The following is a 27,057-nucleotide window of genomic DNA, read 5'->3' as shown; positions in this document are numbered from 1 at the left end:
TTTACTGAAACATTTGGAACTTTATTTTGTGCAACTTTCAATTTATATATAAACAAAAAACGGCATTAAGTTTACAGCACAAAACCAACCCAGAGCTGTTCCCAGGAGGCTCGATTTTCATGGTTTTTAAAAAGAAAAATTACAGCCCCTCCCCTCCAACAATTAAAATTAAAATACAGGGGTAGGGAGGAAGGTCAACTGGTCACATTTGGCAGGTAAGGGCATGGCAAGAGAAGTACAGACCTAGAGCAAACCTGCACGCACACTAAAAAAGAAAAACTACTCCACAAATATGTTTTGTTTACCGCCGAGAAGGGGTCAGCGCGGGAGGGAACATACGCCCCCCCCCGCAAGGAAATGGGGAACTGACACACGCAAATGTGTGTCCTGGGAATATCCCTGGAACAAGTAACTGAAGAAACATTCACAGACCACTGCAGAGTAACTGCCTGGGTTGAGATATATATATGCCGAAGCAAAATAATGCTTCAAATTCATTATTCCAAATTTAAAAATTCTACCATGGCTTCATCCAAATACAGTATATCCTAAAACCAAAAAAATAAAAAAAACTATTCTTCCAAAAACAATTTTAAACACAAAAGAGGGGCAGGGAGACTGTTCTCTTCTTAAAAAGGCGACCAAACAGGCTATTTACAAAGTGTCCTTTTAAAAAAAAATGGAGTGTGTCACTGTTTGAGCACTGTTAGAATTTACTAATGGAAGGGGAAAGAGCTGAAGACAAGGGCTGGCATAGGACAGAGGGGGGAGGAGGCTGCACAGGAGGATGCCTTCACTCAGAAGAATTGCCAGACTTGACCAGGTCAAAGAAGTGGGGAGACGGGCAGTGACGGGAAAGGGGTACCATACATCAGGCAGTCTGTCTGTCTTGGTGCCACCTCAAGTGAGGGAGGAGAACCAAAAAGAAAAGCGCCATTCCTTGACCTCAATTCAGGAATAAGTGCATCAAGACTGCACAATTCCTTTGGAAAAGCAAGAAATATCATTCACAAATTGTCAGTTTTGATTTGCAGGAACCCCTCAAATCCCGCAAGCAGAAACATAAATCTCAACAGTGCTCGTGCGTTTTGTGTTAAGGTACAGCTACAAAACAAAAGCCCCACAAGATCTACGAATACAAAACCCACCCCTACACGTGAGTAACTGTCTGCATCTGTAGAGGAATCCTCAACAACAGGTTAAAAAAAATGCAATTTTCAATAGGAGTTGAAGGAAGTCAGGAGCAATCTATGGAGACAGCACTTGTAAAAGGAGGCAGCTGTTACTGTACCATCCGACCTCAGACATACACTGCCATCTATTCTCCTCTCCTCATCTGGAAATACTTTAAGACATCCACTAGGAGGAAAACATGTATCTGTTGGGAAATGGATCTTGAACATAAACCCTCAATGGGTTGGAAGACTGACCACTGGACTGTGTCAGATTGACCAGAGTTCCAGCTAGCCAGGGTGGGGGGTGTTTAACCTGCAGTTCCCCTACGGGATGGATGTTTAAAACAATAAAAAGGGGAGAAATTAACTGAAAATACAGGCAAGGGAAAATAAAGCATTTCAGGAAATTTATTCAAAGTAGTGGACTTTAAATTTTCTGCTGTAAACTCCAACATCAACGTTTATATTGGAGATTTACCAGTGTAATCTGCCGCCTGTGGTGTGCTGCATCACCTCTTCTGATGGGAGGCTGTAATTGCAGCGTGACAGTTTACATAGCAAATGCAGACAGGAATTGTTCAGGGAAAACAAGCAATTGTGTAGTGCTTTAAAACGTGCACTGAGACCCAATTTGCTCTTCACTGCCCCTCCACCACTTCTGGACCTCGGCCTACACGCATAACACTACAGGAGATCAACTAGATCTTTAGAATTTCACTTTGCATGCACTTTGTTCCGAGTATCGATTCCACGCAGCTCCAAAGAAAGGCATTGCAAAAAAAAAACCAAAACTACACAAATGAATCCAGGACTTTGTTAGTAAAACTGGAATGGTTTTTAAAAAGTACAACAAAATAATTTCCTTTCCCTCCAACCCCACCCCTCCAACCCCAGGTTACTTCTCCTCCTTCACCCCCTTCAACTCCAATTGTGACAGTTACCATCTAAACCATAGCAAGTATGTTACGAAGTTGTATTGCGGTAAAACAGGAGTTTGGTCACACCCGCAGGGAACTACTCATCTTCTTCGCCTTCGTCATCCGCCTCTCGTTTCCGTTTCTGTCCCTGAGCAACCGCATCTTTTATAGTGGGGAGAAAAAAAAAGGAGCCACAATGTCAGGTCAGTACATGAGCAAACAGGTGCTGCTGCAACCCATCAGGTTTCTTCCCCTGAAGATGGATCAGGCAGTTTGGATTTTGCACAAAAATCCAAGCTTCCTGGTGGTGCTTATGTGATTTGGCCATTGCAAACCCTAAACCACAGAGCTGAGGATTCCGAGGACATTGGAAAGTTACAAATGCAAGTCCAAATACATTAAAGGCAGCAACACATGGGAGTCAGGAGAACTCCATCAGTGTTAACCTGCCCCAGTCTCCAACAGTGCAGCAAAGTGGGAACTATTGAGGCCTACTATTGCACAGGCAGTCGGCAGCTTGTGTTCTGACTGCAGATGGAGTTACTGGCTTTGTGGAGAACGAGCGCAGCTTCAAACGACAGGGAGTATTTCGTTACTTTTAACCAGAGGCCGATTTAGAATGGGCAATGGAAACCGATTCTATGGGACCCTTCAAAATGGTTAAATACCCAAAAAGGAAAATTTGTTGGGGTACAGGGAAAATGCCAGGTAGTGGGTTTAATTTTGTGGTTCTAGCACGAAGCAGACATAAGCACGATGGGCCAAGCCTACCCTTACTGTGCGCCGTCACGCTTTGATTCAAGTGTATGTAGTTTCAGAACATATCAAAAGTTACCTTGATCACCTGCCTCTCCCTCCTCTCCTTCATGGACATAATCATCATCGTCATCATCATCCTGGAAATAACAAAAGAAATCGCACTTATGTAGCGCCTTTTACAGCCTCAGATATCTCAGAGCACATTACGGTCAATTAAGTACTCATCACTATTATAATGCAAGTATTGTGGCTGCCAATGGAGACATAGCAAGGCCCCTTTAATGAAGTGGTAGTGACCAATGTAGTAATGTTGTTTGAGGAACAAATACAGGCCAGGACTGTTGTTCATCCTCAATGGCATGGAATTTTCTTGTACCCAAGAGGAAAGAATGGGACCTGGTGTAATGTCCACTGTGGCTTGGATTATGTGTTCAAGGCTCTGGAGTGGACCTTAACCCACAATCTTGACTTGTGTGTAGTGTTATCTATAGTGCCGTACCCGACAACAGCCAAAGTAGCACAAAGGCTGTTCTCGACTGCCGCTTAAAGCTCTGTCCTCAAGTATTTGGGGATCAATTCATAGAATCATAGAACAGTATAGCACAATACAGGCCCTTCGGCCCAAAATGTTGTGTCGATCTTTAAACCTCGCCTAAGACTATCTAACCCCTTCCTCCCACATATCCCTCTGTTTTAAATTCCTCCATATGCTTATCTAGCAATCTCTTGAATTTGACCAATGTACCTGCCTCCACCACCGCCCCAGGCAGCGCATTCCACGCCCCAACCACTCCCTGGGTAAAAAACCTTCCTCTGATATCTCCCTTGAACTTCCCATCCATTACTTTAAAGCCATGCCCTCTTGTATGGAGCATTGGTGCCCTGGGAAAGGTGCTGGCTGTCTATTCTAACTATTCCTCTTAATATTTTGTACACCTCTATCATGTCTCCCCTCATCCTCCTTCTCTCCAAAGAGTAAAGCCCTAGCTCCCTTAGTCTCTCCTCATAATGCATACTCTCTAAACCAGGCAGCATCCTAGTAAATCTCCTCTGCACCCTTTCCAACGCTTCCACATCCTTCCTATAATGAGATGACCAGAACTAGACACAGTGCTCTAAGTGTGGTCTAACCAGAGTTTTGTAGAGCTGCATCATTACCTCTGCTGGGGAATGCGATGTGACTGGAAGCAGGTGAAAATGCAATGATTAAAGAAAAAAATGAGGAGGTTCGGCTTCTCATCGAGCACTAACAAACTTCTACAGTTGTACTGTTGAAAGTGTCCTGACTGATTGCATCATGGTCTGGTACGGCAATTTGAATGTGCAGGAACATAAGCAGCTGCAGAAAGTAGTGGACTTTGCCCAATACATCACAGCCACATCCCTCCCCACCATCTGTGGTATCTACAGGAGGCACTGCCTCAAGGAGGCAACATCCAGAGATCCCCACCATCCGGGCCATGCCATCTACCACTGGGCTGGAGGTACAGAAGCCTGAAGTCCCACACCACCAAGTTCAGGAACAGCTACTTCCATTCAACCATTCAGTTCTTGAACCAACCAGCACAACCCTAATCACTATTTCAGTATAGCAACACTATGACCATTTTGCACTAAAATGGACTTTGTTTTTGTTCTTGTGTTCTCTCTCATAAAAATTGTGTATAATTTATATTTAATTTGTTTTTCTTGTGAATGCTGCTTATATGTGCCTGTGATGTTGCTGAAAGTAAGTTTTTCCATTGCACCTGTGCATATAATGAACTCTTTGACTTTAGAATCATAATAGGAAGGGAGATGAGGGTGGTTGGGGTGTGGTGGGGTGCAGTGGAGGGGGAAACGAAAATAATTAGAAGGGATCGACAATATGACTTGGTTATATAATTGTGGCAGCACACTGCAGAGGAACAGAGGTTATGAACCATGCAACCATTTGAGCTTGTTCCTCACTCAATGAGATCACTGCTAATCTGCAACCCTGCTACATACACTTGACGAACTTGCCCTCTCCCCCACATCCTTCTATAAAGAAATTTGATCAAATTTCATACTTTAAAATTATAGAAAAACAAAGTGAAGACCCAGGCAGCATCTGTGGAAAGAGAAACAGTTAATGTTCTAGTCCCTTCATTACACTGGGAAGGAGGAAAAAAACCTCAATGCTTCTGATGAACGGTCTTCACTCAGAATTGTGAACAGGTTCTCTTTTCACAGCCCGACCTTGCTATTGTGATTCTTCTACAAATGTTTTCACCTGTTTCCAGTCACTCTGCTTCCCTTGTCTGGCTACTGAATACTTGGGAACAGAAATTGAAATGGAAGGTAGGAATAGCCTTTGTGCTATACATCGTGTCACCACTGACAACAGCCACAACGTGCGAGATAAGATTCTGGCATTTTCTGCTTTTATTTCAGATATCTGCAGATTTTGTTGGTTTCATACTTAAATCATTAACCTGGCGTCAGTTGCAGAAGGGTTTCAAGTTTCTACTACCCTCTACGTGCAGAATCAGTTCTTAACTTCACTCAGCTCCCATCGGGCAGGAGGTACAGACGCCTCAAGTCCCACACCGCCAGGTTCAGGAACAGCGACTTCCCTTCAACCATTCAGTTCGGCAAACCGACAACCCTGATCACTGCACTATGGCCACTTTGCACTAAAATGGACTTTGTTTTTTTGTTCTAATTGTGTTCTTTCTTGTAAAGATTCTGCATAATTTGTGTTCATGTTTTCCTCGTGAGTGTTGCTAATACATGTGCCTGTGATGCTGCTGCAAGCAAGGTTTTCATTGCATCTGTGTGTACATGTACTTGTGCACATGACAATAAACTCAACTTTGAAACCCTGACTCCAATTTTTGGACCCTGCTCTAGTCTCAAACTTCCCAAGCAGTGGAAATACTTTTCTCTCCCCATGCTACCAGCCCTTCTTTAAAAACTTCAAGAACATTACTTCTTAACCTACCAAATTCCAGGAAATACAACTCTTGTTTGAGTGGAATTTAACCCTTGCAGTCCAGGCATGATTTTGGCAAATCCAAGTTCTCCCTCCATATATCCCACCCAAGCAGTGCTGCCCAGAGGTTTGTACGGTTAGAACTTAACTTGTACTGCAGAACTCTGCAGCTAAAAGGCCTTCACACCATTAAGTAACACACAGTGATGGAGAAACTCAGCGGGTCAGGAAGCATCTATAGAGGGAAATGGACAGTTGATGTTTTGGGTTGAGACCTTTCATCTGGACTGAGAGAGGAGAGATAGCCAGTGCAAACAGGGGGGAGGGAAAGGGTGGAGCAAGAGCTGGCAGGTTTGGGTGAGCAAATGGACAAGGAGCTGGAGATAAGCAGAGATCAGAGGAAAACAGTGAGAGGGTCTCACAGAACTCCCAGAGAGAGAAGGAAAACACCTTCAAAGTAGGCATAACTTTGAAGAGACTTCACAGTGGAGCATGTGCTCACTCAGACTCACCAGCTCCTGCTCCATCCCTTCTTACACTGGCTAGCTCCCCTCCAGATGAAGGGCCTCAACCCAAAACATCGACTGTCCATTTCCCTCCACAGATGCTGTCTGACTTGCTGAGCTCCTCCAGATTCCAGCACCTGCAGTCTCCCATCTGTACCAGTCCTTAACGCAAGTGATCCGTGTACATGGACCTGCAAATCTCTTTGGCTTCCAGGTTTTTTAACCGTTTAGAAAGTACTCCGATTTCTCTTTAAGGTCAACTTGACTATGAGAGACCCCAGGAAGTAGTTGTGGGTGAATCAGAGGGGTCACGTGGCCCAATTCCCTCTCCTGTTTGTTAAGCTTTCAGCGGGCCCCTCTGTTTCAGCACCAGGTACTAGAAGCCAACCTGAATCTCTTCTTTTAGGAGATAGGATAATCCGACCTCCTCCACCTCCTCCTGTTCATCATCCTCCTCCTCTTCATCTTCCTCATCATCTTCATCCTCCTCCTCATCCTCGTCTTCCTCGTAGTAACCCCCTGCGGCAGCGGCTCCATCTTCGTCTTCCTCGTCTTCCTCTGCAGAAGGAACGTTGAGATACTTTACATGAACCTGCCTCTGGAAGACCAAAAGGTTAAAAAAAAAAACTGCAGAGTGAAAACATCCTGACCTCCTCGTTAAGTTTGGTGCTGCTTGTTACAGACTGGAACTGGGTGGAGGTGGATACGATAGGGTCCTTTAAGAGACTTTTGGATAGGTACATGGAGCTGAGAAAAATAGAGGGCTATGGGCAAGCCTAGTAGGGACATGTTCGGCACAGCTTTGTGGGCCTGAATTGTGCTGTAGGTTTTCTACGTTTCTAAGTCTGGCCAAGTTCGTTATAGAGTCACAGGACATAGAAACAGGCCAGTTAGCCAGGTCAACCATCCATATTAATCCCATCCTCCAGCTCTAGAGTGATACAGCACAGAAACAGGCCTTTCGGCCCAACTCATCCAGGGTGCCCATCAAGCTAGTCCCACTTGCTGCATTTTGGCCCATATTCCTTTAAACCCCTCCTATCCATCTAGTTATACAAATGTCTTGAATGTTATCGTACCTGCCTCAACCACTTTCTCTGGCAGCTTGTTCCATATACTCTGTGCCCCACCAGGTCCTTTTCAAGTCTTTCAACTCTCACCCTAAACCTATTGCCCTCTGGTTTTTTAAAGTTTCTGTTCCCTGGGAAAAAAGACCATGCGTGTTCACCCCATCTATACCCCTCATTATTTTAAACACTACACCTCTTGGCCCATAGCCTCCTATGCCTAGGCAATTCAAATGCTCTTTTGGGGGTTAGACTGCATGCACTGGGACTTTTCTTCACACTCCCCCACCACCCCCCCCACCCTCCCCCCAAACAGTAGGAAGGTGAGGGGTGACCTTAGATGTTTATAAAATCATGAAGGACATAGATAAGGTGAATAGCCACACTCTCAGCCAGTGGTAGGGTTAGTCTTAAACTATAAGGCATAGGTTTAAGGCAAGAGGGGAAGATTTTAAAAGGGATCTGAGGGGCAAGTTTTTCCACATAGAGGGTGGTGGGTATATGGAACAAGCTGCCCGAGGAAGTGGTTGATACAATTATAGCATTTAAAAGACATTTAGACCAGCACATGGATAGACAAAGGTTTAGAGGGATACGAGCCAAATTTGGGGAAACAGGACTAGCTCACGTAGACAACTTGGTTAGCATGGACGAGCTGGGCCGAAGGGCCATTTCAGCGCTGTATAACTCTCAGACTAGGAGAAAACGAACACTACCAACCCCAAATCAGGTTTGACTTGGCTTAGGTGCTTTGGGGGAAGAGTGGGAAGAAACAACTTCTTGGTTGAGACACCAGGAGTGGAACACCAGAGAAATTCACCTCACGATTGAAAACAGAATCAGCTAAACCAACACCCGAGTGGGGGCTTTTAGATCAAGCGGACAGCGCAGCGGCACAGCCAGTAAAGCTGCAATCCCACAGCTTTAGCAATCAGGGTTCGGTCCCGACCTCTCTGGCGGTGTCTGTGTGGAGTCTGCATGTTCTCTCTGGGATTGAGTAGCTTCCTGAGGTGCTTGGATTTCATCCCAAATTAACCATAGAACACTACAGCACAGAAAACAGGCCATTCTACCCTTCTAGTCTGTGCCAAAACTTTATTCCGCTAGTCCCATTGACCTGCACTTGGTCCATAACCCTCCAGACCTCTCCCCTCCATGTATCTATCCAATTTATTCTTAAAACTTAAGAGTGAGCCCACATTTACCACGTCAGATGGCAGCTCGTTCCATACCCCCACCACTCTCTGAGTGAAGGAGTTCCCCCTAAACCTTTCCCCTTTCACCCTAAAGCCATGTCCTCTCGTACTTATCTCTCCTAATCTAGGTGGAAAGAGCCTGCTCGCATTTACTGTCTATACCCCTCATAATTTTGTAAACCTCTATCTAATCTCCCCTCATTCTTCTGCGCTCCAAGGAATAAAGTCCTAACCTGTTCAATCTTTCCCTGTAACTCAACTCCGGAAGACCCGGCAACATTCTAGTAAATCTTCTCTGCACTCTTTCAATCTTACTGATATCCTTCCTATAGTTAGGTGACCAGAACTGCACACAATACTCCAAATTTGGCCCCATCAATGTTTCACACAACCTCACCATAACATCCCAACTCCTATACTCAATACTTTGATTTATGAATATCAAGATTCCAAACGAGTTGGACTGAAGGGCCTGCTTCTGTGCTGTGTGGCTCAATGACGCAAGGGAGGGGGAAAGAAGTAATGATAATGTGAGAAGAATTGGAATGGGCAGGCTGTTGATGGTGGGCTTAGGACTTGGTGGACCAAAGGCCCCGCATGATTTGAGAAGTGGCAGCCCCCGGTTTTAAGAGGACCATCTCTTACCCTCATCGTCAGACTCTGGAGCCTCCTGATCATCTCGGTCGAAGCCATCCAGATAGGTGATGTGGGGGAGGAGCTTGAAGATGCTCTCCCTGTAGTCATTGGGATTGGAGATGTCACAGTTATACAGATCCAAGCTCTTCAAATGCGTTAGGTTTTTCTGAAATTTGAAAGAGGTATTGCCATTAATGTAAACTTTTGATATTAGAAATACCCCTTCCACAGAGCTTATTAAATACAGAATTGAATGCTTTGGCTGGTTTTAAGAGCAGCTTTTAAAATACATTGACACAATCCAGGTAGGTCTGGCATCAGATATGGCGTGATTGAGAAACAGAGGTGATACAAGGGCTGAGGTACACGAAGGAACACAGGAAATAAATATAAAGGGGAACAGCAAGGGAGATGAGGAATCCCACAGGTAAATTAGTGGAAAAATCCATCTGGATGGGCCTCGACTAGGGGGAGGAAAAAGGAAGTTGAGTTATTGATTTCAAAGAAAGCCTTGCCATTGTTTACTTGACCCCAGAAAACCCCAGATCCGCTTCCACTCAAAGGCAGTACAAGTTTGTGATTTGGAAGGTGCAAAGACTATAAAAAGAGATCAGAGAACAGACGAAGTCGAGGTAGGGATAGGAATTGAAGCCTACTCGAGTGCTCCTTGTTGTGATGGTGTTTGCACTCCCAGAAGGAGCAGGTCTCCCAGCCACTTCACAGGGAAAGACTAACTCCTTCACCACGAAGGACCGACTCCTCCAAGAGGTACAGCAATCCCACGTTCATACAACGAGCCAGTACAAGGTCTCTTGTGACCGACAACAGTCAGAAAGCATCATTGGCTGTTGCGCTGTCACCATCGAGGAGGTCCTTCACTTCTTGCTGGAAAAAAGAGCGATCAAGAGAAATGGGACCCTTGCATGGGAAAACTGGCCTCTTACCACCAGCGGCTCACGACCGCCTTTTAATGGTTAAGGGAAGCACACAGCCAGTTATATTTTGAATTGGTGTGGGGGAAAACGAGAGGAAGTACACAGAGGCCAGGAACTCACTGACCAGCACTCCCTCAGCACCACAGAATACTGACCCACATAATCTATTCCCTGGAAATTCAGTGTTTGATGGAGATTAACACTTCTCACTGCAACTCAAAAGGAACCTTGGACTCTAATGTGTGAGGCACTGTGCACAGTTCCACTTAAACTAATGACAGCATCTACAGGAAGCACTGCCTCAAGGCAGCAGCACCTATCAAGGACCCCCACCATCCCGGCCATGCCCTCCTCTCACTGCTACTGTCGGGCAGGAGGTACAGAAGCCTGAAGTCCCACATCACCAGGTTCAGGAACAGCTACTTCCCTTCAACCATTAGGTTCTTGAACCAACCTACACAACCCTAACCCTATCTCAGCAACGGAACACTACGGACCACCCCTTGGACTACCATGGACTGGTCTCTGATTGAGTGTCTTTTTTTCTTCACTGTCTTGTTTAATTTATGTATAACTTATGTTGTATTGTCATCTGAATCTATGTGCCTGTGATGCTGCTGCAAGCAAGATTTTCATTGTACCTGTACCTCACTATTTGTGCACATGAGAATAAACTCAACTGACTTAACTTATAGTCAGTTGTCACTGAGAGCACCATTAAACTGTAGTTCATTACATGGGTTACCTTCCTTCAGGCAAATCACTGTGCCCTTCCAACATTAATGGAGGTACTGCCAACTCGTATCAGTCACCTACCAGAGGCTCCACTGTGCTGTAGTCTTTTATCTTATTGCTGCTGAGGTTGAGGTACACAAGGTTGGGACACTTCTCCGATAGCAACTCCAGTCCTCCCGAGATGGAGTTATCACTGAGCTCCAGCTGCAGAAAGAGGGGGTGGGAAAAGATCAGGGAAGGTTTGGTCAACATGGAGCTTCATTTACATCATCAGACACTTTGGAAAACAGTTGAATAACAATGGGGAGACTGAACAGGTTAGTCCTTCTGTCGGGAGTGGCTGGTTGGGTGGGTTGTCACTTCAGCATTAAGATTGTAGCATCAACACACCACAATCATCTGTGCTGTATCCCGGTGACACCCCACGATTACCCCCACTCAATGCACCTCTTCTGTTCACTGTTAACAATCCATGGTCATCTCTGTTCCGTGCTTCCAGCTCCTACGGATTGTTAACATACCACAATCATCCCTGCTCTGTGCGACACCTTGTACCTTCTTTGCATCACCAATGCCCAATGGAGCTTAGCATCTAGAAGCCCTCCCACCCACCCTAAACCATCTCTCCCTGAACAGCAGTTACTGTAAGCACACCTTTCCAAAACGCAGCACCCGTTTTGAATAATAAAGAATATTCCATCTGTATACACGGGAAAGTGGGCTTTGGGAAATTCACTGAGTGGGGAGAGTCAGTGACGTGGGAAAAGAGTGCCCTTGGGCTATGGGATGTCATTCAGTGCATGGGGAGAGTCAGTGATGGGGGAGAAGGGTCCATGGGCTGTAGTGCTGGTCACCAACTGGTGCTATTCTGAACCGGATAGCGTCAGCAGCCTTCTTCCCCATGGAGGGAACCCCTGTCAGTTAATTTATGGAGCAATCCTACCAGCATGCAACTACTAGCCTTTAAGCCCAGAAGTTATCAAATACAAATAGTATGCATTTCAAATAGAGGGAAGAAAAAGGACAACCACCTCCCTTCACCTGCGGCTCAGAGCAAATAATGTCCACGGCCGGGTTACCTTCTCAAACGGTACGCCAAAGTGACAGGGAAAGCTATGGATGTGGGAGACAAAGCTTCCAGTTCTGATGGTTATCTGGTCACTGCACCAGTCAGACCAGGGGTTATGTGCCACCTCTGATATCAGCACCACTGAGGAAAGGGGGAAGAAACTAATGAGCCCCAACTCTCTCCTCAGCCCTGGAAACGATCCAGAGCTGTGTCTTCTTGCTTCACTCACCACCCCACCCATCAAAACCCTTTCCGAATCCTCCTGCTGCAAGAGCTCACCTTTAACAGTTTATGGAGGTTTGGGAGTTTGGCGAGAGACTTGAGCCCCACGTTGATCATACTGAGATACTCCAGCTCCTTAAATCCGTCGCAAAAGCCCTCGATCTCCCCTTCGTTGCTGCGACAATTGTCAATTACTAGCTCTGCCACCTGGAACAGGGAGAGGAAAAAAAGCAGCACCAAATTATTTTGAGCTCCATGAAATGATCTGTGATCCTTGCCAGCACAGGCAGTGCAACATCTTCACAGTCTCATCCCCAATAACTATCTGCTGACTCCCTTCTAAAAATGGTTGTTGATCAAGATCTTGTTGCTGAGAGGGGTGGTGGAGAGGGGGTGGGTGGGTGGGTGGGAGAGGTGGGACTGGCTGCTCATTACTCTTGCAGATATGGTCTGCAAGGGCGTAGAACCCAGGGGAACCCTCAAATTTCCATCCACATAATAGGGAATGAGGAACAAAATCTTGGTGCACTTCATTTTACTCTTGGATGCTGACACATCCTGGTCCATGGGACAATGACTGCAGGAAAATTTAGGCATATCTACAAGGAACCCCACCCAGCATGGACGAAAAATAAGCGCCGGACACATTAGGCGATTCACACAGGGTCAGGGAACACCCATCAATGATGCAAGACATTAGTGAGCTACAGCTTACAAAATTAACAGAGGCATGCAAACTCCATCCCCAATAAGTTTTCACTTTGCATTTTCTGCCAAATTATACCTGCTGGCTTTCAGCTACACCCCTCTCCTCCAGCATCAGGAACAACCCTCAGCAGGTTATGTGCCCCCGTCAGTGAAATTCTTTACTGGCCATTTCTCCCTTCCTTCTGGAGCTGCAGACATTTAGAGTCAGAGTACTAGAGCACAGAAACAGGCCCTTTGGCCCATCTAGTCCATGCCGACCTGATCTTCTGCCTAGTCCCATCAACCTGTATCCCTCCAAACCCCTCCCATCCATGTACCTATCCAAACTTCTCTTAAATGTTACAATTGAACGCCAATCTACCACTTCCACTGGCAGCTCGTTCCACACTTGCACCAACCTCAGTGAAGCAGCTCCCCCTCAGATTCCCCTATACATTTCACCTTTCAGCCTAAACTGGTGTCCTCTAGTTCTAGTCTCACTTAACTTTAGAGGAAAAAGCCTGCATGCATTCACTATCTATACCCCTCAATTTTGTATACCTCCATAAGATCTCCCATCATTTTCCTGCGCTCTAGGGAATAAAGTCCTAACCTATTCAACCTTTCCCTATAACTCAAATCCTGGCAACATCCTTGTAAATTTTCTCTGCACTCTTTCAAGCTCATTGATATTTTTCCTGTAAGTAGGTAACCACAACTGCACACAATACTCTAAACTCAGCCTCACCTTCAACTTCAACACAACATTTCAACTCCTGTACTCAATCCCTGATTTATGAAGGCCAAAGTGCCAAAAGCTCTCCTTACGACCCTATCTACCTATGATACCACTTTCAAGGAACTACGGATCTCTACTCCCAGGTTCCTTTGTTCTACCGCACATCTCAGAGCCCATTCACTGTGTAAGTCTTACACCTTCCCAAAGTGCACCACCTCACACTTGTCTGCATTAAATTCCATCTGCCATTTTAAAGCCCATTTTCCTAGCTGGTCAAGATCCCACTGCAAACTTTGATAGCCTTCCTTGCTGTCCACTACACCTGCAATCTTTAAGTTGCTTAGCATTCATCCTGAATGCCAAGCGGCTTAACCTTCTGGAGCAGCCTCCCATGTGGGACTTTGTCAAAGGCCTTGCTAAAGTCCACGTAGACAACATCCACCGCCTTTCCCTCTTCGACCTTCTTGGTAACCTCCTCAAAAAACTCTAAGGTTAGTTAGACATGACCTACCATGTAAAAGCCGTGTTGACTATCCCTAATCAGGCCCTGTCTATCCAAATACTTGTATATCTTGTCCCTTAGAATACCTTCCAATAATTTACCCATGACTGACTAACCGGCCTATAATTTCCCATCTTATTCTTAGAGCCTTTCTTAAACAACATTGGCTATCCTTCTGTCCTCCGGCACCTCACCAGTGGCTAAGGACATTTTAAATATCTCTGCTCAGGGCCCCTGCAATTTCTGCGCTAGCTTCCTACAAGGTCCGAGGGGACACCCTGTCAGACACTGGGGATTTATCCACCTTCATTCTCCTCAAGACAGCCAGCACCTCCTCTTCCGTAACCTGGATATGGTCCATGACCTCACTACTTTTTTGCCTCAGTTCTACAGTCTCTGTGTTGGTCTCCAGAGTAAATACAGATGCAAAAAATTCATTTAAGATCTCCCCAGTCTCACTTGGCTCCATGCATAGATGACCATACTACCTTTGCTACCCTTTTGCTCTTAATATAGCTATAGAAACCCTTGGGATTTTCTTTAACCCCGTCTGCCAGAGCAACCTCACGTCCTCTTTTTGCCCTCCTGATTTCTCTCATGTTCTCTTGCATTTCTTATACTCCTCAAGCCCCTTATTTGATCCTAACTGCCCATACCTGATAATGCACCACCTTCTTTTTCTTTACCAGAGCCTCAATATCCCTCTATAACCGAGGTTCCCTAAACCTGCTGGCCTTGCCTTGCCTTTTATTCTAACAGGAACATACAGATTCTGCACTCTCAATATTTCACTTTTTGAAAGCCTCCCACTTACCAAACATCTCTTTCCCAGAAAACAGCCTATCCCAATCTACACCTGGCAGACCCCTCCACAGGCCATCAAAATTAGCTTTAATCCTATTTAAAATCTCAACCCAAAGACCAGTCCTAATCTCCATAATTCTCTTGAAACTAATGGAATTACAATCACTAGATCAAAGTGGTCCCCTACACACATTTCTGTCACCTGCCCCGTCTCATTCCTTAAGAGGAGATCCAGTATCGCGCTCTCTCTAGTTGGGACCTCTAGATGTTACAAACCCAAACTTCTCATCCAATCTTCTTAACTACCTATCTGCTGCAGCACTGAAGGATGAGACGCCCTGCGTTACTCAGTTGTTAAAACCCAATTCTAGACTGAAGGGCAAGGAATAGTTCAGGTTGGTTAGTTACTACAGTGTTAATGCCTTGGTGCAGACAGATTACCAGTCCCCAATAACTTCCAACGCAAAGATAGAAGCAGGCATCTTCAAAGCTATAGCTCTACAAATCTTTCTCAGGCAGTTGAATGGCACTGGATGCATTCTTCAAATAGGGCTGTGTGGAATTTGAGCATTAGCTTGGGTTTTGTTTCTGATTGTTAGGGAATACCTGCACTGCACTTCGGTGAGCTGGTGACAAATTTTACTTTGCCATTGAAAACCGGTCATAAATCATACGTCCGTCTGCACAGCAGGTACATGAGCAACAAGATGCTAGCCATTATAATGGTATAGAATCATATGGGAGAGGAGGCTATTTAGCCCATCTATCTGCCATATGAAAGAGAGACATTCAGAGTTATACAGCACAGAAGCAACATCTTTGACCCAACTCGTCTGTGCTAACAAAGTTGCCTACCTGAGCTAGTCTCATTCGCCTACCCAAATGTCTTTTAAATGTTGTAATTGTACCCATCTCAATTGCTTCCTCTGGCAGCTCGCTCCACATGCCCATCACCCTCTGGAAAAAATTACCCCTCAGGTCTGCATTAAATCTTTCCTCTCTCACCTTAAACCAATGCCCTCCCCTACCCTGGGAAAAAGACCGACTATTCACCTTATCCATGCCTGCCATAGAATAGTACGGCACAGGAACAGGCCCTTCGGCCCACCAGGTCTGTGCTGACCATGATGTCAGTCTAACTAACCCCATCTGCTGGGTTTCAGAAAATCAGTTTAGTAGCTGATTTTATATACCTCAGCCTCCTACACTCCAGGGAAAACAGCTCCAGCCTATGCAGTCGCTCCTTGTAACTCAAGCCCTCCAGTCCTGATAACACCCTCGTGAATCTTTCCTGCACCCTTTCCAGCTTAATGACATCCTGCTTATAGTTTGGCAACCAGAACTGCACACAATACTCAAAGTGTGGTTTCGTCAGCACCTTGTACAGTTGTACCATGACACCCCAATGCCCTGACCGATGAAGGTAAGTGTGCCAAATGCCTTCTTCACCACCCTGACTACCTGATTAATTTTAGTATCAAGTGCTCTACTTTCATCACCCTTAGTTCCTGACCCTAATCAGCCTTTGGGTAAAATAAATTTTCCTCACCACACCCTCGAATCCTACTCTTTACCTTCCATTCATGCCCTCTGGTTATTCACCACTCTGTTAAAGGGACCCCACCCACCTGCCTAACTTACCCGTGGCAGTGGTTTGTGCATTGGCCAGCTGCTTTTTTTTAACCACGAGGGACTGTTCAAGAAGAGAGGGAAACGGGTTCTTGGTATTGGCTAGCTCAATTGTATCTCTTAGGCAGCCCCTCAGAATCAAGGTTTACTGACTTTGAGGGTCCAAGGAAATGATTCAAGACATCCTTGAAGAAATGTGTGTCAGGAGCACACAGAGGTCCAGCACAAACAGCAGAGACCACCTCAAATCGCACACCCACCATCAGCAACCACCTGCCCCATCCGTTGGAGTCTTCATTTCCAACAAAACCCTCATTAGCCACATCAGAATTTTATACACTTTAACTCCCCTTCTCTGTTCTAACACCCCAGGTTGACCAACCTCTCCTCACAACCTACTGTCCAGGCTTAGCAACACCCTTGTAAGTTGGCTGTGCCCCCTCTAGTGCCTTTACAGCCTGCGTTGCAGTAACCAGCCCTGTATACACACGTTCTAGTGGTGCCGCATGGATTTCCAGCATTGCCTCCTTGCACTTGAATTCTATGCCTCAGCCACTAACAGAGGGCATCTCACTGGTTTTAACTCTTAGCTACACTTCTGCCCTGCAACTATGAAGGATCAATAGACATGCACTTCAAGGTCTCCTGGTCCCTCCACGCTCTACCATTCACTGTGCATTTCCTTGCTTTTCTCCCCTCCCCGATGCAGAGCCTCACCTTCCTAGAACTCCATGCGTCATCCTCCTACCCACCCGACCAGCCCAGACTCCTCCCTACTGCCTCCAGCTTTATTCCTCAACTGTACAGACTGCAAGCTTCTTTGATCTTGGCTCTAGCAGGTATGAGAAGCAGCCTTTGCTAAACTTGCACAGCAGTGGTATTTGCAAGGCTGCTCCATTGATACATGACAAATAACTCAAGGTGACGTGGCTGTGTTAGTGCCAAGACCCATGACTTCCCACCACGGGGACTGAGCAACACAAAAAAAGATTCACCACCAGCATCCGAGAACTTTAAAATGCAATGCTACGCAGACACGGGGAGGTGGTCAGTGTCCTCTCATTCCTGAGAGATCAGGACGGCAGCTGAATCGACAGGAAAACAGAGTGTCACCACCTCCTCCTGGTGAATGGCAAGGCATTCAGCTGTTAGAGATAACCAGCACATGGCAAAGATGCACCCACCTCACAGAAATTAAAATGCGCTTACATTAGAAGTATTTTAATTTGATACAGGGTAGACATTTTGTTACAGAACACCGGAACTGGAATCCAAGGACATTCTAATTTACAAGGTTACCTAGCAAAACAATAATAAAACTGCTGACTAGAGATTTGACTTCTTTAAAAAGACACTGCGGCCTTAAGGTAGAACTCCCAGCAAATTAATACACGGTATATCGATTGCAGGGACTGCCCCATTGGGGGTAGTGACACCACTGCTTGTGAAGTATCCAATCCCCTACAGCAGGAAGCGTCAGTCACAGAGGATCTGACGCTTGCTGCTGTGTTTCAGCTGGCGTAACTTTTACCAAATCAGTTCCCTCAGCCAGTGTCACCAGTGCAAAAACATCGACATCTGCCAGCACCAAATTAAACCAGGCAGCTGCTGGTGTGCTTGGAGTGAACTTGGCCAAATACAATAACACGTACCCACCCGTCCCAACGCTCCACGTACTCCCTGTCTGGCACCCCTTCTCTCTGTATGCTATTCTACACTGATGTCCCACCCACCTAGCCTCTCCCCTGGGGAAACCCCCCAGTGCGCTCGCTCCTGTGTACACTCCCACCTGCATCTCACCCCACAGGGCCTCCCTATTCGAGCGCTTAAAACCACCCCACGTGCCAAGTGTCCAACACTTGTTCGGCGGCACGGTGGTGCAGCTGCCGCCTCACGGCGCCAGTGACCTGGGTTCAATCCTGATCTCTGGTGCTGCCCGTGTGCCTGCAAATCTGTGGGGTTCCCCTGGGTGTGTCAGCTTCCTCCCACCTTCCAAGAAACTGGAAGTTAATTGATCAGTGTATATTGCCCTTAATGTGTAGATAGTGGTAGAATCGTCCCAAATGGATGGGAATGTGGGGAGGATAAAATGGCTAGGATTAATGCGAATGTGGGGGCTTGATAGTTGGTGTGGATCTCAACGGCCAACGGGCCCGTTACTGTGTGGTCTATATGACCTTACACGTCTGTTCAGTGCCCATTGTGATGGCAAGCAAGGAAGTGGAAAGCTTTGAACCTGTTCGGTATAAATGGCTGTTTCCTAATCCTAAATATACACTGACACTCTGCCATTCAAGGGCAGAGCAGTTCATCAATGAGAGTGCACCAGCTCAAAGACCAATAAAGAAACACTTCAAACTACTTTCAAGAAAGGCAAGAATGGGTTAAAAGAATGGAAAAGGGAGGGGTGTGCGCACTTTTGGATACATGCACTGCACCATTAAACCTCATGGAATAGGTAAACACTAGGTTCAAATCCTGCCCAGTGATCAGAAACTGGACATAATGGATGGGCTCCAGGCTTTCTGTCTAAGGTCCATTGTCACCCAGGGCACAACTGGAGCATCTTATAACTTGAGAGAAGTGGGGAGGAGGGACAGGATTGCAAGGAAGATTAACCTCACAGGGAATGATTAATTCAGGAAACGTGGAACCTGGCATAGGGCACACCAGGAAAACATCCCAAGCTGACAAGTCTTCCTGCTCTGGGGCATCTGAGACGCTGCTCCCAGTAACATTGTGGAGTTTACGCAGGGACTGTGGACCTCGAAGGAGAGAAGCCATGTGCATTCTGGCAATTCTGGTGAACACGCAGCAAGCAGCTTTACCAGGTTAACAATGACCCGTCTAGTCCAGCGGCAAAAAAAAGAGAGCTCACTAGACTTAATCTGTTGAAATAGATGAGCCAACTTCAGAAAACTTAAGGTTTCAATCCCACCTGCAGAGAAATACAAATTCAAGCAATAAAACAAAACCTGGCAGTGCCTCAAGAAGGCAGCATCCATCACGAAGGACTCTCACCACCCGGGACATGCCCTTTTCCCATTACTACCATTGGAGAGGAGGTACAGGAGCCTGAAGACCCACACTCAACGATTCAGGAACAGCTTCTTCCCCTCTACCATCACATTTATGAACAGTCCAGGAACACAACCCCGTTGTTCTTTTTCTTTTGTCCTATTTTTTTTTGCATTTGTAATTTTATGTCTTGCACTGTACTGCTGCCACAAAACAAATATCACGTCATATGTCGGCAGTAATAAATCTGATTCTGATTTCTCAGGGATGGTGATATTGGAAAGATCCGATTGCCAAAATACCCATTTGGTTTCCCTCAGGCAAGAATATCCTCCATTCTTCTCTGGTCTGTATGACTCCAGACCTACCAATGTGGTCAACTCTTTTACAGCCGACCTCCATGTTGCAGCTGCTCAGGTAACAGAAAATTCACTCTCACTGAATTCACAAATCACTACCCAAAAATTTGAGACTAGGAATAAAATCTGCTCTCACAGAATTTGAGAGAAAAAAGAAAGTAAATAAATAAAACTTTATTCCAACTTATGTTTCTTGACACATGCGCAGATGACACAGCTTTTTGTTATGGAAACTCGTGATGCAGACTGTTTTCAAGGAACGCAGACCTCCCTATTGAGGCAAGGGTCACGTGTTAAGGTTTTGGTTAATAGCAGTGGACAACGAAGTCCATATCCTGTGGCAGAGAATGTGAAATGGCAAAAGTGTGACCATTTCACCTTGCAATGCGTCACCGATCTCCATTTCTAAACTGTACCCAGTTTGACTATTCTAGTCTGAATGAAGCCAGGTGGTTTGGATAACAAGATGCTGGAGGAACACTAGGTCGAGACCTGAAACACCCACTGCCCATTTCCCTCCGCAGATGCTGCCTGACCTGCCGAGTTCCTCCAGCATCTTGTTCGTTGCTCCAGATTCCAACACATGCAGCCTCTTGCGTCTCCAAGTGGCTTGAATGTCAGGCCCAGCCCAGAGGTGAAACTGCATTCAGACTCAGCTCCTACACCTTGGGCTGTGGTGCAATGTTAGTTTGAAAATGACATGTCAGGTCCCATTGACTTCACTACATTAAGATCACCCAACCCATGCCAGCTCTATCTGACCACAAAAGAACAAAAATAACCAGACCCAAACTGTGCTGCATTCCCAAGGCCACCAGTCAGACAACAACCCTGCCCACCCTTATGCTTTTTCATTTCTGTCACAGAGCTGCATCTCTCTGTAGTTATTCTCTCCTCTTGTCCTCAGGTTCCCATGAGGAGCAAGGATGGAGACAGCTGGGACCCCCAATGAAGATTGTTTTGCATCTTTGTTAGTCACAAGCGAGATGCCAGAAGACTGAAGGGTACCTAATGTTGTCCTTTGTTTAAGAAGGGTAGCAGGAATAAGCCAAGTAACTAGTGAGTCTTATGTCAGTGGTAGGGAAATTACTGGAGAAAATACTAAGGGATAGGATTTATGTACATTTGGAAAGGCAGGGGCAGATTACGGATAGTCGGCATGGCTTTGTGCAGGGGAAATCCTGCCTCACTGATCCAAGTTTTGTTCTGAAGAGGTAACTAAGAAAAATGAAGAAGGTAGGGCATAGTTGTTGTCTATGCATTTGACAAGGCCCTGCATGGTAGGCTGGTCCAGGAGGTTAAGGCATGTGAGATCCAAGGCGAGCTGGCTAAATGGATCTAAAATTGGCTTCGCGTTAGGAGGCACAGGGTGATGGTGGAAGAATACTTTCCAGGTTGCGACCAATGGTGTACAGCAGGGTTTGTGATGCATTCTAACAATTTGGCTGTGAATGTAGGAACTATGATGAGAAAGTTTGTATATGAGACAAAAGTTAGTGGTGTTGTGGATATCAAGGAAGGTTGTCGAAGGCTACAGCAAGATACAGATCAGATAGAAAGTTGGACAGAGCATTGGCAGTTGGAATTTAATCTTGACAAGTGTGTAGTGATGCATTTTGGGAAGTCAAACAGGGTAGGACACATACAAGAAATGGTAGGGCACTAAGTTAATGAACAGAAGGGTGTTCATAGTTCCCTGAAAGTGGCAACACAGACAGATTGGGTGGTGAAGGCAGCACATGGCATGCTTGCCTTCATAGGTCAGGGCATAGAAATAAAAGTTGGGAGAAAATGTTGCAACTTTACAAAACAATGGTTAGACTGCTCTTGGCGTATCGTGTGGAGTTCTGGTCGTTCTGCGATGGGAAGGATGCATTTGCACTGGAGAGAGAGTGTGCAGAGGAGATTCACTAGGATGTAGTCTGCATTTGGAGAAAGATTGGATAGGCTGGGTTCGGAGAAAGATTGGATAGGCTGGGTTCGGAGAAAGATTGGATAGGCTGGGTTCATTTGAAAAACACTATGATGCTGGAGGAACTCAGCGGGCCAAGCAGCATCCATGGAGAAAAGCAGGCAGTCAACGTTTCAGGTCCTGAAGAAGGATCCTGACCCAAAATGTTGACCGCCTGCAGTTCTCCACAGATGCTGCCTGGCCTGCTGAGTTCCTCCAGCATCATGGTGCTTTTCCATCTAGATTCCAGCGTCTGCAGTCCTTTGTTTCTCTAGGCTGGGTTCGTTTTCTCTGGAGCAAAGGAGGCTGAGGATTGACCTGATAGGAGGGATACAGAATTATAAAAAAGGTATGTGTATATATATGAAAAAGGTAGCTAGCCACAATCCTTTTCCCATGGTAGGGGTATCAAAACAAGAGGGCATAGGTTTAAGGAGAGAGGAAGGAATTTTAAAGGGGATTTGAGGGGAAAGTTTTTAAATTACACAGAGAGCGGTTGACATCTGGAACTTGCCGATACAGGAAGTGGAGTCAGATATAATCATTATGTTTGAAGACATTTAGACAGGCACTTGAATAGGCAAGGCATAGAAAGGTATGGACCTAATGCAGATAAATGGAATTAGTGTAGATGGGTAAAAAGGTTGGAATGGATGCGATGATCCCGTTTCTGTGCTGTACAACTCTAAGAGATCACGCTGCGTACAAGACCCTCCTCCTCCTCCTTAGTTGGATCTCCCAACAGTCAAACCACAGGCTGACACTGTAATCAGCTCCCACTCCTCAGCTAACGTTCTCCTCTTTAAATTACTCTTCGCAAAAAAAAAATGACATCCTCAATCCTTCCACACTAACAAAAGGCCCACCCCATCTCCAACTTCCTTTGCCTGCAAAATCTTATGGCCTCCCAAACCTGAGGCACCCCTTCCAGAAACCCCCATATTTGGATCCAGCCCCCCACTGCCAATCAGGATTCCACACAACAACCCTCGACCAAAAGCACTACAGCCGACCTTAAAGTCACCAACAACATCATCTTTCACTCCTCTTCCTACTTGAACTGTCCATCATCGCCCAATCACCTTGCAGCAACACTCTGCTGACATCCAACTTGCAGGGAAGAGAGGTGGGGAAAGCAGATTATTGATGAATTGAAGTTATGGACAATCTATTCCACTTCTTAACATCAACTCATTAATACTCTGTCACGAATGCCCAAACTCACTCCAAATTGCCCTTGTAGTCCTGACCCACAATGGCTTCCGAGTCATTAACACTGCAATTGTAAAAAATTTCAGTGTAGCTTGCTCATCCTCTCCATGTAATTGTTTTCAAAAACTCAACATGCTGCCAATTTTGGCCTCTTGGAACACATCTAACTTCCTCAATCCTGTCCTTAGTGTTCGTGTCTTCCAGAGCCTTGGGGCCAAACTCGGGAATTCCTTCCTGCATCCCATAAGAAAAAAGTGTGGTTTGGTAGGTTAATTGGTCACTGTAAACAGCTCCTAGTGTGTGGGTGAGTGGTGGAATCTGGGGAGCTGGTGAGAATTCTTCAACATCAAATTTGGTTTCATTAAATGTTTTTTGATATCTTAGTCTGTGTGCATAGACAAAGGTGTGACTGGGATACGACACGACATCTCTCAAGACTGAATATTCTTCCAACAGACATGGTCTAGAGCAGTGTGCTACACCTGGTCACCCTGTAGGGATCTTCTGTTGAGGAAAGGAGCTGGAACCATATATCCAAAGACAGCGTGACCAGGGGAGGCAATTGGCAAGACGATGCTTTTGAAGGAATCTCCTCTGCACTCTTTCCGTCTTAATGGCACCTTTCCCATAGCAGGGTGACCAAAACTTAACACAATATTCCAAATTCTCTTTGGAGAGGAGGATGAGAGGTGACTTGATAGAGGTGTACAAGATGCTGAGAGGCATAGATCGAGTGGACAGTCAGAGACTTGTTCCCAGTGCAACAATGGCTAACTCGAGGGGACATAATCTTAAGGTGATTGGAGGAAGGTATAAGGGGGATGTCAGGGGTAAGTTTTTTTTAAACATAGAGAGTGGTGGGTGCGTGGAATACACTGCCTGCAGAGGTTGTGGGGGCAGGTACATTAGGGATACTTAAGAGACTCTTAGACACATGAATGATAGAAAAATAGGGGGGCTATGTGGGAGGGAAGGGTTAGATAGATCTTAGAGCAGGATAAAATGTCGGCACAACATTGTGGGCCAAAAGGGCCTGTACTGTGCTATGTTGAATGCAACACAATAACATACATGTCTGGGACCCTGTACTAATCCTCAGCTCCGAGAATCCAAACTATCCCCTCCGAGGAACACTTTCATAGCATGGAGTCATGTCTTTCAGTCCACCAAATCTGCTGCAACCACCAAGCATCCATTTGCACTAATCCCACTCCAATCCAATTTCATTCTCCCAGATTCCACCACTCACCGTACGATTTACCACGGCCAATTTACCTACCAACCTGCACGTCTTTGGGACGTTGAAGGAAATTGAAGCATCTGGAGAAAACAGCACTGGAGGTCAGGACTGAACCCAGGTCACTTGAGTGCGAGGCAGCGGGTCCACCAGCTGATCCACCTCATTTGCCAAATGCTCTACACTAGGGTATTTGACCAAAGGCCTTGGGACTAATCCAATCCTCTCCTTGCCTCAAGACACAACCAAGGAAGCCAGAACTAAGAACTTTGACCATTTTTCTTCCGAGAGAGGGATGGTGCTGCATCAAATCTGCCTAGGATCAGCTTCCCCTGTCCCGGGAAGGGTCAAACTGGAGACCGCCATTCCCAAATGGTTCTGTTCCACACTGACCAATGATAAGCAAAAGCCTACTGGAAACGGTTTTGAATAAATCCAAAAACAAAACGATTAAAATCTGAGATTCACAAAGTAATTCCATTATTCCTCATTTGGTGTGAATAGACACATACGGGCTCTAACCAAGAAAATTAATGCTTCAAACTTCTTGAATTTCCATGGTGGTTTTATGGATGGAACCAATCAACAGCCAGTGTGGGAGCATTCATAGCACTTAGGAAATCTTTGGGAGCGGAGGATGAACGAAGAAATTAAGTGCCTTCTCTCAAACCTGTTACTGAGAGCTGACATGAAGGGTGGGTGTTGAGGGCAATACTGGATGCTAAATGGGTGGGGAGGGGGCGGGGGAGAAAATAAAGCGGAAGAAACTTTTAATAGTAACCCAGTTCAGCAGTGAATAGAGTTGTAGATACTTAAACTCATTGGATTTATGTAAAAAAAAGTAGCTCATCGCTGATGATGCCCACAAGGAAAAAATGTTACTTCTTCGGATTCAAAACAACCTCCTTCTCTTGTTACAACTTTAAATGAACAATGTGGAATTTTTGGGGAAAAAAACCATACAAATCAAGGTCATGTATCCTAAAGATTAAATTACGAGACCAATCCTTGGAACCGTCCAACAAACTTATGCAAAACAAAAACTCAGCACCGTTCCAAGACAGACAGGATATATTTCATCCCCGTCTGTACCATTCAAACCTCGCATTCGATCTGGAGGGTGGGTTTCTCTGAATTGTAAACGTTCAACAGCACATTTTAAATTATTCCAGCAGAAATGCGATCCATAAAACATCCGAAAGCAACAATGAAGCAGATGAAAACCCAAAATACACCTTTTCTTTTAAAGAAAATAAAAGGAAGCGATCCGTAATCTGGGAGGAGGTGGGGGGGGGGGGGGGGGGGAAGGAAGGGGGTGAAATTTATTATGAACTGGGTTGTGGGGTGAAAAGAATCCTCTTCCAGCACATACAAGTTCAAGTTCTGGCTAGTATATCAAAGAGCAAAGGTGCAAATGGCAAAACAGCTGAAAGTTTCCCCATCTAAAAGGAAAATAAATAAAGTTTAAACTGATTACGTATGCTTTTTTTCCCCTAAAATAGAAAGCTAAAAATTATAAAATAGGGAATGCAAAGGCCAGGTGAGTTTTAAAAGTAACTATTGCAATCCGAGTGCGTGCCCTGGAGGAGGAAGAAGGTGAGTTTTCTTGTGAAGAGGAGGGAGAAATCCTAAACACAGTGACATGTGGTGCTAAAGCTCACTCCATTAATGTGCAATAAAGCCGCTACCTCGCCTGGGCTCCTGTTCCTCAGCTCCAGGATGATCCTTTTCTTCATCTCCATTTTTTCCAGCTTGCCTTTTTTTCCCCTTAAAAACACAAAACCTTACAAAAAAAATAAATAAAAAGATTCCTCTTCCCTTCTCTTTCCCCAGCCAAGGACAAACAGCCTTTATCTTCTCTCAGCTACTCAGCCTCCATTACACTCACAGCTCAGCCTGCGTATCCCGCCCGCCGCTCTCCCATTGGCCACTGCCTCCGCTCCCTCATGCCCATTGGCCAGGAATCATAGCAAGCGCCCCGTCCATCCACAATTAAAAGTGCTGATTGGTCAGAGGCCAAGTCCATCAATCGGCGGGGAAAAAGGCGTCCGGTGATGGGGCAACGGCTGCCGGAGCTAATCCCTTTCTTATTGGGCTGCTCAGCCGTCAGTTAGCCGCTGAGCTACGCCATTGACCGAGAGGTTAAGAATCGACGTTCTACTGGTCAATATTGATGTCACTCAACGGCTTTACTGGTCCTGCCCAGTAGTTTAAATTTTATTGGTCATTATGGCAGACTGAGGACGGATAGCACGCACTATTGGTGGATACGGATGTCAATCGAGATTAAAGTAGGAGTTTCCTCCCACCACCGTTCAAAGAAGCGCCAAAGCTGGAGGGGTCTGCGGATTGGGGAATAGTGGAGAGCCCTCCCAGGCGAAGTAGGCGCCAGGTGGCGACGAACAACAATGGAGGACGAGGACGGAGCTGTAATGGCTGATGAGAGAAGAAGGCCAGTGTCTGGTTTTATTTGGTAATCAAACTGTACTGAGGAGGAAAGTCCACCTTTGTGTATTAGAGGAGGCGGCGCAAAGAATTTACCTCACAGTTTGGCCCTGTTTTGAGGAGTTTACCCTTTTTGTCACAGATTTTAATTGGGACCTTCCACGTAAAACCTCTCCAATACCCTGAACCAAGTTTGCAGAAAAGTTTGGGGCAGAGCTGTGGGGCGAGGGAAGGAATTATTGGAAAAGTAGATCTGTACAAACTCATCACTCCCCCCTCCAAATAAAGGGTTTTAAACACC

The 27,057-nt window shown here is 45.7% G+C and overlaps 1 protein-coding gene across 2 annotated transcripts; it reads right to left on the bottom strand.

Annotated features, from left to right (window-relative positions):
- Positions 1–26,214, bottom strand: anp32e (acidic (leucine-rich) nuclear phosphoprotein 32 family, member E). Of its 2 annotated transcripts, none has more exons than XM_052045659.1 (7): positions 26,000–26,214; positions 12,231–12,380; positions 10,964–11,086; positions 9,222–9,378; positions 6,702–6,871; positions 2,928–2,988; positions 1–2,254 (listed from the first exon to the last, which is right to left on the bottom strand). In XM_052045659.1, the coding sequence occupies exons 1-7, from the start codon at positions 26,051–26,053 to the stop codon at positions 2,190–2,192; spliced, it is 780 nt and encodes a 259-aa protein (XP_051901619.1). In that variant the 5' UTR covers positions 26,054–26,214; the 3' UTR covers positions 1–2,189. The 2 variants fall into 2 exon arrangements, with proteins under 2 accessions (XP_051901619.1, XP_051901620.1); XM_052045660.1 differs by having other exon boundaries at positions 6,738–6,871.
- Between the last annotated feature and the right edge of the window lie 843 nt (positions 26,215–27,057).

The sequence above is a fragment of the Pristis pectinata genome, chromosome 40 (genome assembly GCF_009764475.1).
Source record: "Pristis pectinata isolate sPriPec2 chromosome 40, sPriPec2.1.pri, whole genome shotgun sequence".
In the NCBI taxonomy this organism is placed as follows: domain Eukaryota; kingdom Metazoa; phylum Chordata; class Chondrichthyes; order Rhinopristiformes; family Pristidae; genus Pristis; species Pristis pectinata.
Note: the sequence above shows the minus strand (reverse complement) of the source record. Positions and strands in the feature narration are given on the sequence as shown.